General features: G+C 32.0%; 1 protein-coding gene across 2 annotated transcripts in view; it reads right to left on the reverse strand.

Moving 5' to 3' along the window:
- Nucleotides 1-9,742: 9,742 nt before the first annotated feature.
- Nucleotides 9,743-16,026, reverse strand: part of LOC127724906 (uncharacterized) — a 29,304-nt gene continuing 23,020 nt past the window's right edge. For both annotated transcript variants that reach the window (XM_052231912.1, XM_052231919.1), the window contains exon 6: nucleotides 9,743-10,533. In XM_052231912.1, coding sequence (XP_052087872.1) covers nucleotides 10,208-10,533 — 326 coding nt within the window. In that variant the 3' untranslated portion in view covers nucleotides 9,743-10,207. The remainder of the gene's footprint in view (nucleotides 10,534-16,026) is intronic.

Below are 16,026 nucleotides of genomic sequence, written 5' to 3' on the forward strand. Positions count from 1 at the left end.
AATTTATATGGTATAGTAATGCACATGTATTATTTATAACCGTCAATTTATTTATTATACGCTAAATAATAAAACATTTTAATTCCCAATCGTAATTTTTCACAGAAACCTTCATTGTTTTGACACTTACCACGGAGAGGAGTATGAAATGTGAAAAAAGATAATAGGAGACACTAATTGTATAGTACACGAATATCCCGCATAAGAAAATATGTAAATCTTAATTTGTTATATGTATAAAATAACTGATAGCAGGATAACCCATGTATCAGACGTTCAACTGATTTGTGCGTCCAAAGTCGATGTAAGAAAGATGACTTAATTAATCAATTAAAACCCTGCAGTTATAAATGTACAGATACAATTGAGTAATGCTTACCAGAACGTTTCGGAAAGAAAACTCATCAAAGATACCAGGCTTAAAATTGTGTACGCCAGACGCGCGCTTCGTCCAAAAACGACTCATCAGTGACGCTAGAATCAAAAACGTTAAATCCCAATATAAGTACGAAGTTGAGGAGCACGACAGTTGGACCCTTCATAAAGGGGTGTCTGTTTTCACAGTGCTTATGTAGTCTGTAAGTTTCTTGCTTTTTTAAAGTTTTATTTTACAAGATACATCCTCATTTCCAGTCGTAGAAGGTATATTTCAACCATTCTTCCGTTCCTTATTTTCAAAAGATACCTTGGTATATTGTATAATAAGCTCTGGTCCTGAATATGCATGAACTATATGCCACTGAACATTAAGCAAATAGCAATCGATCGGCTCTTGTTTTCCAGTAAATCCTTCTCATGGTTCAAACAGTTTTTACATCCATCACAAATATAACAGCTGTTTAAGCAAAAAGCATAAAACACAATGTGATGGAATAAGAGTTCCTTTGTAATAAAAAAAAACCAAAATGGAATAAATATTCTGGAATAATATTTCAATTGGAAAATAATACAGTATTTGTTCTAAACAGAATACCGGTTATAGAATTTTTGTTTGTGACGAAATAAAGGCTATAGAATAGTTGTTCTTGGTGGAATAAGTGTATATATATATAGCATATGTGTTCTAACGGAATAAAGGGTGTAGAGTATTTGTTCCAATAGGAAGAGATATTATATCATGTTTTCAACTAAGTTTTCCGAGGAACTTCTGTTAGGCGGAACAAATATACGCTGACTACAAAACTCAATACAATTAAAGTTTTGTCATATAAATGTATATTCATATATATATATACATGTATATATTTATAGATAACATGAGATATGTTGTAAGCGTCATAGAGACGGCAATCTTAACATTTAAAGTCAATAGTAAATACTCCTTTTTAGAGGTCGATCACCATAAGGTCAGCGACAAGCCAACTTGTGAATAATATTCTCTTTAAACATGAAATTTATAACCGACCACTTCTCAGAACCATACCTTACAGATCTCGCAAGGATCTCGTCCTTAATATGCAGGGTCAATAACATTTCTAAAATACGAAAGGAGTTTTGAAATGTAAGTAGCTATGACTTCAGTAAAACACTTTCAAATTTTCTGAAAGTATCATTGACCTAGAGGCTGTATCACTATTATAGCAACGCGACAATTATAACGACCATTAGCAGACGACAGAAAAGAGATCTCGAAATGTCGTACATTGAATATAACACTTTATGTGTCCTGCATGCCTCCGAAGCACTCTTTCTGGATTTACCTTCTCTAGGAACGCTCAAACATTGACATTTGAAAGCCGGGGATATGTAAATATATGATAATAAAACATCTGGCATTTTGTTCATGATAGTTTCCATGTTTTTAAGTTTTATTAGTTCATATATATTTGTCCTGATCCAAAATGCCTTTACAAAGTAACATCCCCTGCCAATATCAGATCACCGATCTCAAATATTCAAACAATAGTGGACGCCTGCTAAAATACAATATGGCTAGGACCCACAAATTCTTATTGAACGAAACATTTAATTCTTTTTATATGACATAAGTGCGTCTGCATCAGGGTATTTGGTTGATATCGTTGGCGGCGACGTGCTCGGCTATAGAAATTGTATATTATTATTTTTTTATTATTTAATTTACATTTGTATATCACTTAGGCTTGCATTTGAAATTAATAATTGAATGCACCAAATATGCGTATTCATTTGTCATAAGAATAAAATATCTCCCCATTGGATCTTTAATTTCATAAATAATCATAGTTACTCCTTACATCTGATAACAATTTACGATTCTTGACATTAACAAGTCATTTTTGTTATTATTTTTTTCTTCTTTGAAGCGTGATATATGTATTTTGATATGTCAATATATAACTTATGTAAATACTACAAACATAAATTTGAATAGCGTATACTCCGTTTATAGTATGGCCTTTTATAGAGAGATTTTAACCATTCCTAACATATCATCTTCACCGGATTATACTAAATATATATATAAATATATGCAACACACATGCATATCAAAATGAAAAAAAAAAATATATTGAACAGTCAACAACTTGATAGTATAATGGTCAATATCGTCAGTCGCCAGTTCTTTCAATTGACACCAGTTACTACAGGAATTACTGCGCAAACGTTCGGAGCAGCGGTGTTATGCTTTCTGGTCAAATAGGTTGTTTATCACCCATGCAACGAACAGGTATCTGAGTCAAACAGAAACAGGACAGGGAACCAGTCTTTCTGTGCAAATTATTCTCAGATTTTTACACTAAGAGCAGATATGAGGTAAAAGTTAAGGAAATAGCAACCGAACGACCCAAATAAACAAATACATCTTACGGGAAATACAACAGTCTTCAACATTAGACAGGTGGCTAAACATATGAAAAGGAGATGTAGTATTATTGCTAATCAGAGAGCAACTATCCACCCAATGCCTGTGAACAACTACAGGTCATTGTGCGACCTTAAAGATGATGAGCAAAACCCATACCGTATAGTTAGATATACAAGTCCCGGACGACAAAAAAAAAATATTCAAAAGAGAAAACCAAAGGTCTGATTTATGCTTCAAACAATAAACGAAAAACAGTTATGATAAAGCGCTAAATAACTCCTAGTCTAAAACAAGTTGTGAATAAATCAAACAGAAACTATCAAGGATCTGCCATCCGCATCGAATTTTCCAGATTAAAAAAAAACATTAAAGCTAGAAATGGACAACAACTGTGAACAGACTTGTGACATGTACATTAATGTGTGGCGGGTTGATAATTTTTTATAAGATATCTCAACAATGGATCATGTTTATTGTTTACCATGAACGAAATGTCTGACTCCGCCAACCATGTTCTTCTGGTTTTAACTCTTTTAGGGCTATCACTTCTTGTTATGCTACTCAGTCAAAAAAAAAAACATTGCTCTTTATATAATAATGGTACAGCGTTCAATAAGTTGATGATTGCTGCAGATAATTTCTTTTTCCTGTGGATGACATTTCCACAACTATAGTTGAAGAAAATTAGCTTAACCATTATTTCGTCATTTTGGCCGTTATCAAAATCGTTGAAAATAAGGATCCGCTGAGACGTCAAATTTAAACAGTACCTTTACCCACGATAATTTTGTGTCGAAAGAAATTGAATTAATTCTGACTTCAAACTCGAATACTTTGCAGGAATACATTTATATCAGTTCAACTGAAAATCACCTTGCAAAGCTTATGGTATACACATATACTGATCTAAATATTGTATGATACAATGTTTTCTCTTTTAGTGAGAAAGAAAAATTACTTTTAGCACAACGGCATTCAAAGGTCATCTATGGCAATGCGAGGTACTTGACCACGGCATTTTTTAAATGTTGTGAAAAAATATTATTTAACACTTCCCACATAGTCGACTTGGTCAAACTACTTTGTAAGACAATATAATAATTTAAACCAAACTACAATGTTTTCTCTTTTAGTGAGAAAGAAAAATTACTTTTAGCATTACGGCATTCCAAGGTCATCTATGGCAATGCGAGGTACTTGACCACGGCATTTTTTAAATGTTGTGAAAAAATATTATTTAACACTTCCCACATATTCGACTTGGTCAAACTACTTTGGAAGACAATGTAATTATTTAAACCAAAATGCTAAACAAACTAGGCTAAGCATAATATATAATTTACAGAATATTAGATATTTTCTATTCATCCCTGGTTTTCAAATGTTTAATTAGGTTTGAGCGATCCTGATTGAAGTAATTCCAAAAAGATAAGATTTGTTGAATTCTACCTTTCCGACGCACATATGTTCCAAAATTTCAAAGTGGATTTTGGCGTCCTTCTGTGATAATTTGGTTTAATTTTTCTTCTAGTTTTGTACTTTCGGATTTGAGTTCCACTGACGTGAAAATCATTCGTATAAAATGCACATGTGGTGTAGGAAATTTATCTCTGTATCGTGTAATTTTGTATTAAAATCGATTTGCCATTTCTGCAATGTATAAACACAGGCGAAATCTAAATATTTTTTTACGTGTGTATCGATCGTCGGTCACCTCACACGTTTCTGGGAAACATTTTCAACGTTTTTATATTCATTTTCTTTTGGAATTTCCAATATGATAGTTTATTTATAGAGTGTTTGCATTTCATTTCATTAAATTGGCATCCACTTGGAAATTTATATCGTCTGCCCAAACTTTACATCCTGGAACATATCAGTACAGGTGTCTATTTATACATACATTACGTAATTTATCAGATAATTCATTGAGATAAAAACTAATTTTACGAGGTAATTAACCATGTTAACAGTGAAATGTCTTGAATTACCACGAATTTCTTAATCTTTGAAACAAAATTTCACAAAAAATGACCAGATGAATGCAAACTGATTTTTCTTGAAAAAACAAGTGCAAATATTTCATGTACTTGTAAGATTTGTACAACTTTATATATATATACTGAAGCAGGATTTGTTTACTTTTTCAAAGCATCTGAGACCACCAGCTGTTTATAGTAGGGATCGGTTTTCAGTGAACTGTTTTTTATTTCTTGTATTCAATTTTTTTTGGCCATGATATTGAAGCTTTTCTTTGACTTGACTACCGTGCTCTGATTTCCTGAAAATGCTAAAAATGCTAAGCATTGAACATTACTCAAAAAAATCACAATAGCATAAGAAGGCATAGTTTCTCTATCGATTAAGTACTACACAATTCAGTAACTGTCAGCAATCAAAGATACGGTACCGGTACTGTTTAGTATGAGAATAGTTGAATTATATAAAAACGCCCTGTTAATGTATACCTCTTTATATAACAACAGTTAACGCCATGAAGAACAAAGGAAAAGTAAGTACCATTCCAGTTACATTATACATTTTCATTTTGTGTAGGTGTTTAATTAACATCTGTGTGAAACACAAATGTTATTTTGCTAAAACAAGTGGGAGTTTTAGCTAGCTACAAAACCATGTTTAAAACCCATTTTCTTCGGGAAATGTCTGTACCATGTCAGGAATATCACAGTTGTTTTTCACTCCTTCATTTGGTTGATGACGTTTGATTTTGTCAGTTTTTGCAGTCTCCCCTTTTTGAATTTACCTAGCAGTTCGGTATTTTTTTTACATTTTTTTGAATGTGTACGACTTCTTGACAAATTCATATCAAACAACCATTTAAAACGTTTTAAAAATTGATATAACAACACCAGTTTTACTGACGAAGTCTTGCTTCCTTCAGACACCCCGTACATTTGTGCTATAAAATTGGTACCGTTTAAAATATTATAACTTCGGTGAACAGATTGACTTTATCATCCATTTCATTTATCAATTGAATTTACATATTTGAATTTGAAAGGATTGAAGAATTTTGTTATTTTTGCAGTTTCAAGTGCAATATTAACTCCTACAATTCCTCATGCTATGTATAATTTTGGTACGATTTTATACGTAAACACTCTAGTTTTACAAAGTTTCGTCTATACATATAATAATATGCACGATTTCATTTTTTACATTCATATTGTATCATTAGCAATAGAGCATGTAAAATTAATGTGGCAATTATGAAGCCGATTCAAATCGAGATGTAATTTATAACAATTTGCATGAACCTCGAAGGAAATAAATCCTACATGTTTTTTTTTTTCTGGCAGGATTGGAATTTTCATAATGTAATCGAATTTATTTGATATTTACGTACCAATTGACACCACAATTTTTTGTGTATTTTCATGCATTCATTTTGTTCAACTTCATTACTTGAGTTTCCCTTCCTACTGAATTTGCTCTTTTTCGGATTAACATTATGTAAGAAGCTTCAGAGTAAAAAAAAGGATATTAAGAGATAGCAATATTGGGAGGAATATTACCAAATAGAACCTGGAGATACAAAACTATCTAATATCATGTGGGAGTTGTTGTTGCATATCTAAATACACTACAAACCTTTCAAGACAAGTTCAGCAACTTGTAATCAAATGTGTTTTAACATATTGTTTTCTGTAGATACATCACAAAATACTGGTGTTACTTCCGAAAAAACGTGCCCTACCTATTCAAAAACATGTTTCAGTAAAAATGTAATGCTAACATGCGATTATGCAGTGCTATGATAAGGTTATGAGAAATAATAGTTCAATGCTTGTTAAATTGTAATTTGTGTCCTGTCCCGCGTTACATTATGCATGATGCTGTTCGACATTAAATATATGTAGCGGGTTCCTTTTCCATAAAACTTCACCCCCGTTCATGAACGTCATAACGCAATATCCGTTTTCTTTTCAAAACCTGTTGGAGTCGAAAACAAAACCAATACCGTGTCTGCATGTAATTGATTGAGATTGCATGTATACCGGAGTATATCTAATCATTTCCCTTCATACAAGGCAAGAAAACTTTGATGAAAATACTCCTTGTAAAATTAGTGTTGTAAGATTTAAAACTATCGACAAACAGGATGTGGCTGCACAGTGGATGTAAAATGTGCTTTCTCGCTACAGCTCAGCATTATCATGCTGCGGACCAAATATTAAACCAATCCTCTTCATAGAAGATAAAAAAACTTTGACGAATATTTTCATTATATATACAATGAGTGTTTAAAAATTTCAAACTATGGGCAAACAGGAAGTGGCTATATGGCGGATATAAAAACTGTTTACTCGCTACATCTCAACATTTTCAAGCTACAGACCAAATAATTAATCATTCCCTTTCATAAAAGCCTAGAAAACTTTGACGAAAGTTTCCTACCAATGTTTTACGGACGGACGGAGTCGAGCGCTTACTAGACCTGCTTAGGTGAAAATGGGAAAAGTGTGACGCATCATGAGGTATGTCCAGTATCAGTTAAATGTTGCGAAATTTAACGTTAATATATCAGATTTAATGATGAAAATGCTATTTAGAAAGTTTTCACAAGTATGATGTTTTTATACCAAAGAGGGTATATTTCCTGTAATTTTTCAAACCTTAAAAATTCAAGTGAAATTAGTGTTTCGATATTTGTATGAAATACATATAGATGTCCAAAGAATTGTCCCCTTAACACAAAAAATTACGTTGCTGTGTTAAATGTGTATTCTCAGTGCCAGAAAACTCGCATTCCACAAGGTTTATGATTCAAATTCGCATAAGACTTGAAAAGTAAAAATACTGTAGTACATTGACACATGGATGTTGACTTTGCGCTACATAATAAAAAAAGATATGAAAAAACAGTTGTGTCCTATACAATGTCCAATAATATTTAAATTTTCCAACATAGCAAGTTATATGTTGATATGCATATTAGAGATTAACATTACCTTTCGGATTTGGAATCCGAATGAGAATAAGACTACACATCCTACAGATGAACTATAGGGGTATTTTCAAAATAATTTGTAACGCTTGTTATTATAACCGTGCTCAATTTCTGTATCGGAATGGATATGACTTTTCAATCTAAATGAATGTGTGATATTTCGTCTGGTTTTGGGAAGCATTATTTCGTCAGCATCTGCAAACAGATTTTTCAGTATTTTGCAACTTTCGTATGTCAAAAACCTACAACCATATTTTTTACTTTTTTATCTCAGTTATTCATCGTTCAATCTGCATAAAAAACAACACTATTGCAACAATAACAATAAACAACACTTTCAGGTTTAAAGGTCCTTTTCAAATTTGTGTTTGTTTGATGCATGAAAAGGGGGTGTTAGGATATTGTTGTTCACGCAGCCGGCATGTTATTTTATCACTTTTATTAAGAAGGGAGGAATTATACACTATCCTGGAAGACTGAATATATATTTCGATTTAAGTAATTGCCAATTGTGTCAATCCCTGTAAGGAGTTTAGAACATCCCTTTTCTAGCTGCTAGTGAACTGCAATGCGTCTTTCTGTTCGGATTGATTTCAATGGGAAAAAACTAAATCAAGTAAATCAGGAACGCTTCGTGGAATCGGCCATGGGACTCATTTTGAAAATCCAATCAGCATGTTTTTTTAAATTCTGTAACACTGTAAAAAATATTCCAGTGATCATTCTTGTTAATCTATATATATTCAAACTGGGTGAATATATTAGATATGAAAAAAGTATTTTACATATCGCTCATAAAGTTCAATTTCTACTTTGAACCTTCTGATAAGACATCTTCAAATATCTGTCAGAGGACCACTTGATGCTCCTTTTTTACAACAAGACAATTCAATAAGATATATGAAATATAAACCAATTTGTACTTTTGATTCACAATTAAAGTGAAAGGATGTCAGATTATAACACCCATACCAAGTTCCAAATGTCAACACAATTTCCGGAGAAAGGTTTAAATTAGCAGCAATTCCATCAAAACTTCGGTTGACCTCCTCAAAAACTTTCACCTGATTATTAGAGTTAATTGACATTTCACCGATAAACCGACTTGATTCATATTTTAGTTTAAATTTTGCATACATGATCATAGTATACTTAGTCTAGTAGTTGTTATAGTACTCTGTGTTTTCAGTCTTTTTTTTAATTGTTATTTTGTGTCCATTATTTTGTATGTGATAACTCAGACCATTAGTTTTCTAGTTTGAATTGTTTTACATTTGTTATGCCCTTTATAGCTTGATATGCGATATAGGTTTTGCTGATTGTTGAAGGCTGTACGTTGACCCAAAGTTGCTAATTTTTACGTTTTTTGGTCTCGGTTGGATAGTTGTCTCATTGGCAATGATACCACATCTTTTTATTTTATATTATACATTATACTTCATGTTCTTGTGATCGACTTTGTTAGTACGTTATTCGATGTCCGCGTATAAACAGATGAGAGAAATTAGTTTCTGTGATAGTATTTAATGAAAAGAACATACCTTTAGACTATCAAAGCCGCCTGATTAGGCTCATGTAACATTGATCAGAGTCTGGATGAGTTATCTTCATTTCTGTGTTCTTTAATAAATTAGGCCATTTTTTTTCTATTCTTTATTTATTTTGCCCCTTATTGTTATTCTTTATAGTTAAGCACCCCATTTTTCTCTTTTCTTTATTTTTTGTCTCATTTTTTCTGTATTCTTGGCTCATTATTATCCATTCTGTAAACCCCATCCAGACCTCATAGATCTGTTAATTTTTTTTTCTAGCTTTCTTGTTGTTGTCAGTGCGGTGTAAGGGGTATACTTGCAATAATTCGGAATATTCATGCTTTTACAGAAGATCGAGTGTAAAGTAATGATTAAAACCATGACAGGTACAAAGAAATCATAATAACAAGCATAAAAAATTCTTAGATATAGGTAAAATAAAAAGCAAACTGTTAATAATATATTTTAATCAAAATATACAATATCCTCTTATCAACAGACAAATTTTTTGATTATTTTTTGATTATTTTTTTTAGATTACTTTTGTTTAGTTAGTTTTCAGAAGCTGCTGACTGCATTGATATGCAGTTTTAGGGGCCTCGCTGGCTAATTATTTTATCTACAGTTTTCATAAGCCTGTCAAATCTACGGTTGAGAGTTCGAATCCGGCACATGGCGAATTTTGTTCTATTCTGATTTTAATTCAAAAGGGTTGCCTTTTTTCCCTGCCGAAGGTTTGTGGTTCTCTTCGGTTATTCTGGCTTCCTAAATCATTAAAAAAACTAAAACGCATGATGCCAAGGTATCTGAAAGTGGCGTAAAACATATAGTGTAGTGCACACTTAATTCTTATTTTTTGGCCAACGTCATGCAATTATTTAAACTCTTTTTGTTGGTGAGATTGAAAAGAGTTTGTTACCGAAACTGAAGTACACCGTAATGATCGTTGTCAAATTTTTTGCATCCATGATTATATACATCTCTTATGTCCGATGTTTTTATATTCAATCTCTTTCTGTCAATCATTTCTAGCAGACAGTTAAACTTTCTCCTTCCTTTTGCATATCTACCTCCGGTCCATTTTGTACTAGATCTTTTTTCATCCCAACTTCCCCCACCACAATCAACAAATTTCGGTATTGGGAATGCTTGATCAAATGATATAAGAGTTACATTTTGAAGAGCTTCATTTTTTATGGTTGATTCTTGGTGGGTTATAAAAAGTGTACGGTCTGCATGATCTAAAACAGTAATATAAAGATATATTATATAATATAATCGATTCATTCAAAGCGTATAAACTATACTGCATTTTTTATGAAATACATTTTTGCTCTACACACGATTGATATTACATAATTCTACATTTGTCCTTGACAATACACAATACTTTTTGTAATTGTATATGCACATAGGGCATACAGTACAAACATATGTTGACGATGTGTTCGTAAGATTAAAGCACTACTACAACATTAAAGCAACTGTGGAGATGATGAAGTATAAGAAAAAAAAATCAGAAACGAAAATTAGAGAAGAGAGAGAGAGATACTAGAGTAAGAGAAAGAGAGAGGAAGAACAAAATTCAGAGGGTAATCGTAAATTCTTAAAAACAAAACAAGGACAGATGCTTAAAATAATAAGTTACAAAACAAACAATGGGGTACAATGGGAGACAAATAATCGAATAATTATTTTAAGAAATGTTGAAAGCGTGCAAATTAGAAAAGAGAACACTTATTTTGTGTGGACCAACATCAAGTTGCTTTGCGTTAGTATATAATTTCTGTTTCTCCATTTTTTTTACTGTTTGAAGCCCCTTGCAAGGAAATTTTTTTGTCCATACCCCCTTTCCAGTGACAATTTTGATTTCTGTCTCTTTTCGGGTAAATACTTTACAGAACCTGTACGTCTGTTTTAATGATCATTATTTATTTGTTCTCGTTCTGTATGTGTATAAATAATTGCTACACAAAGGGATATGATACAAGTTAAAAAGCAATTAATCGAAAGTATACTTGCTGTAGGGTATCAATTTTCATGGATTGTGGTTCCCTTCAACCACGCCAAATGTATTACGAAACGAAATACATAGTTTCTATTCAGTCCAAAATACTCACCAAAGATACCTTATAATTTGTCTCGCCAGGCGAGCGTTTCGTCTATATATAAATAATACTCATTAGTGACGCTCGAAACAAAACATTTAGAAGGCCAAATCAAACACGAAGTTGAAGAGCATTGAAAACCAAAAATACAGAAAATTCCACATGAGTCGAATTTAAACCACCAAGAAAACAAACATTTTCAAAAGAAACGAAATTTCATACCCAATATAAGTTGTATAACTCTGCCACTTATGTATGTTCCTGTCCCAAGTCAGCGGCTCTTTTCACAACAAATCTTAAGAGTAAAAATACTCGTAAGTCATACACATTTCAGTATAACTTACGATCAATTTTAATCGTAAGATTTTTTGTGAAAAGAGTCGCAGGAGCTTGTAATTCAGTAGTTGCCGTTTTTTGTTGTATGTCATAATCTTTCGTTATAGTTTTGTACATACATCAGGCCGTTAGATTTCTCGTTTGAAATGTTTCACATTTGTCATTTCAGGGTATTTTATAGCTTACTACGCGGTATGGGCTTTGCTCATTGTCGAAGACCGTATGGTGACCCATAGTTGTTAACTTCTCAGTCATTTGTTCTCTGGTTGAGAGTTGTCTCATTGGCAATCATACCACATTTTCTTATTTTTACAGAGGATGACATTGAGGTCATTCCGATGTATTGCTATCGCCTAAATTTCCATTATGCAAATTAGTTTTGGGATTTCAACCGATCTATAAAAATTATAGATCCGCGGTCATTACAAGGGAAAAAAGTGCATTTTTATACCTGCGATTCCGTTCTCCGCTCGTACGATGTTTCATAAAAAAATGGAATCATTTCAGTTGTTGATTTAGTACTGAAAATTTGACTGAATTATCTCCTTATTAAATACGGTTTTATATGTTTAATAGGTGTTTAAGAAAGAGGTCAGGTGCTCATGTTCATTCATAAAATTATCGTTCATTCATGAATTTATCGTAAAATCAAAATCACTACACAGGTCACACAGGTTGTATACGTAGTGTCAAAAGATTACCTGTATAGTATCTAAAAATAGACAAACTTAAATGACTCCCCTTACTGTAGTGTGTGATAACATTTTGTGAGGGAATTCGATGTTTGCTATACCACTGTTCATTTCAACGCACTTTATGACGATACCACTTTATCAATATGAATGAAATTTTTTGCAGTGTTTTAAGAAATAATTTTACTTTAAAATCGCGTATCATTTGTGAACTATTAAATGTTTTACAAGGACGAATTTTCTGTATAAAGTCAATAATTGTGTGAACTTTTGAAGCCCAAACTTTTTATAGCCTTAAATACGCTAATGAAAGATCCGAAAACTATACCCATGCAGAACGACATGTTTTTGAAATTGTAGCAAAACTTTTGGTTGACAAATTTTAATTCTTTATTGCATAAATTTTAACTTGAAATATCTGTCATTTTCTCCCTACCCAGTTTACCTCTATTACTCATTATGATGTGGACTTGACATTGTTATTGAATCTTATGCAATTTGATTGGATTAAGTTATTATTAGATTACCTTCAAACTGTTCATGCTTTTTCGTACGAGTATGTATTAGATACAATACAAAGGTAACAAAGAAACAGGCCGGTAACAAGCGTTGCCGGATAGTTTTTCTGCACGAGTAGTCAGATCAAGGTCCGAGGCGATAGCCGAGGACCTTGACCTGACTACAAGTGCAGAAAAAACTATACGGCAGTTTGTTTCCGGCCTGTTTTTTGTTACCTTTGTTTTGTATCTGACTTGTACGACGTTTCAAGAAAGAAGTAGTACATTTTGCATTTAGAAGAGGTAGCAAAATTAAACAGATTAGAAACTTTAATGACTATATACAAGTTAATGTAAGTTACAGTTTAAACAAACTTTTTTTTCGCTTTCCTTCAGCCGAGAGTTTATTTTTTTCAAGAAATTCAACAATCTAATAATTTTGTAAAAAAGAACCATATCAAGTAAAAGATGAATGTCGTACACATTTGAGACTTTTTTAAATGCAACTTCGCAAGTAAGTAATGTAGGAAAAAGATTTAAGAGGTAAGCAAGCTAACATTTGATTTTTATTTGGGGAAAAACGGAAAGGGGGGGGGGTTAAACATTTAAAATAACAGGCTTGATCCTTTTTTGTTGAAAAAATACAGGATGTGCCATTCCATTCCCCATTCCCCCTTAAGAAAATAATAAAAATCGTCCGTTTGCTCCCAAATATATGAATTCAATATATATGATTTCAATAACAGTATAAATGTATAAAAAGAACGAAGCTCTTATTTCATTAGTGAATGAAATGTTATGATAAAAAAGATTTTGGCTTGTTATTAGATATATATAGGTATATATTTTGGGTTTTTTTTTTTAAATTTTTATGCTTGTAGGTCTCTAATAGTATTGATCAGGATTAAACACGTGTCACAATTATGATCCAATCGCAGCTTACCGTCCAAAATTGGTGACATAAGTTGAAAGATTTTCTTCAAGATTTGCTGCCTATTTGGACGTGTATTACACGGACACTTATTATTAATAGGATCAATCGTGCATTGGTGAGTTGATAGGGATTTTATCTTTTGATTAGATTTGATTTTTTTATATATATTTACTGTCTTTTATATTGAAATATAAACGTCGGTACCAGCATTTCTTTACTTTCAGTATTGTCCAGAATACTATCCATGTCCATATATTGAAAAAATACATTTACGGACCGACCATTTAGCTTCAAAAGGGGTATGTTTTATTTTCTGAGTAAGAAAATTATTTACCTTTTCAACGCTATCACCAAATATTTTTTTCGAAATTAGCACTTTAATATACTGTACTCGGAAAATTAGGAATCAGAACATTATTTTGTCATCTGCTTGACCACACTATATTTTTTCTCATAAAATTGGGGATCAGAATATTTTTTTTGTGAAAAAAACCATAACCCCCCCCTTGTGAAGTTAAATGGTCAATTCCGTAGTGTACTGATATGAATAGTAATATACTGGAATTGTTTGAAAAAAATACAGTTATTTGATGCCAACGTAAATATTTTAATAAAAAAGACAGGAAATATGTCGGTGAAACAAAAAGTTCAAATCTAATCGAAATTTAAAGTGCCCATGAACTCACTGATCATGCACGAGTGATTCTATTCATAAAAAGTGTCCGTGTAACAACTAAAAAGTGTCCGTGTATGTCTAGGTTAGTCTATGGAAAGGTATATACTATGAAATTTAGAGCGAGGGGCTTGCCCCGAGCTCTTAATTTCATAGTATATACCTTTCCATAGACTATCCAATTTAGCACATACTTACAACTCGAGTAATCTTTTAATTGGTCTATTGATAGTTTATTTTGGCTGACTACTTGTATCACAGGTGTTTGTAAAACGGAGCTCATTAACGAATTTTGTAAATCTACTCACTAGTATCATTGTAAAATATGTGATTTCAAAAGGCCCTTCACTCCAGAATGAAAAGATGGTAGCTGCTGGTGTAAGTATGTATACTGATATAAAGCGGTGTTTTACTATACATGTTCTTCTTACAAGGTAAGATGACAAAATAAATTGACCAAAAGCAGGCAATAATTAAATTGCAGTGGAAGCTTTACATGTTTTGAAAACATTTTTTTAATTTCACAGTAAATCTAAAGCTATAATAAATTTGAAACATATAGATAGTTTGTCCCCAAAGATATAGTCTAGCAGATAGGCATTAAAAAGCAACTATAAATAGATCAGAAATTATAGGTTTTGTGTTTTTTTTTTATTAGTTCAAAGTAAAAACAAAGATTTATCAGAATATGTTTATATATATAAATAATATAGGTGGCACATTATCTTCAGACATAATCACAGTTTTTCAATTCATGACATCGTCCTGAACATGCATGAAATATTTGCCACTGGACATTAAGCAACCAATAATCAATAAATCAATCAATTCATGACGAAATAGATCACTTTCCTTAAGAAAGTTTAAAAAATTATCACCAAGGTGCTTTAATTTGCCTTCACAAGGTTTCATAGTACACACTTTTCTGTGTACAAAGTAATTGCATGGACGATACATTATCATAATTTTAAGATATCGTTGTACTCTAATCAAGGTATAAAGAACCATATGTATTACCCTTTATTTAAATGATAAAATTTGCAATTGTCAAAAACATTTTTTAGATCCAAAGATTTTAATAGCAGGATATTTAAAAATCAATGTGAAAACTAATTACAAACTATTTAATTTAATTTGGAACACAGCATTTTATTTCAAAATAGCCAATGGCAATTTTTGTTTTAAATATCTTGATTACGATACAATGAAATCTTACCCTTGTGGTCATTCATGCGTAGTTACTTAGTACACAGGAAAAGTATGTACTATGAAAATTAGAAGGCAAATATAAGCAATTTGATTGGACGAGAAGTTGTAAGTATGTGCTAACATCTATAAAGTGTCCGTGTAACACCCGTTAATGTACTGTTTTTCTATAGCTCTGCTGGGGGCAAAGTCGTACAAATTGATTAAATCAGAGCGTGCATGAATGTGTACAGAAAATTAAATGACCTGCAAACTGGACACTGGACCAGTCCTTATTACGTTTTATCA

Source organism: Mytilus californianus, unplaced genomic scaffold, assembly GCF_021869535.1.
Source record: "Mytilus californianus isolate M0D057914Y unplaced genomic scaffold, xbMytCali1.0.p SCAF_1, whole genome shotgun sequence".
Lineage (NCBI taxonomy): Eukaryota > Metazoa > Mollusca > Bivalvia > Mytilida > Mytilidae > Mytilus > Mytilus californianus.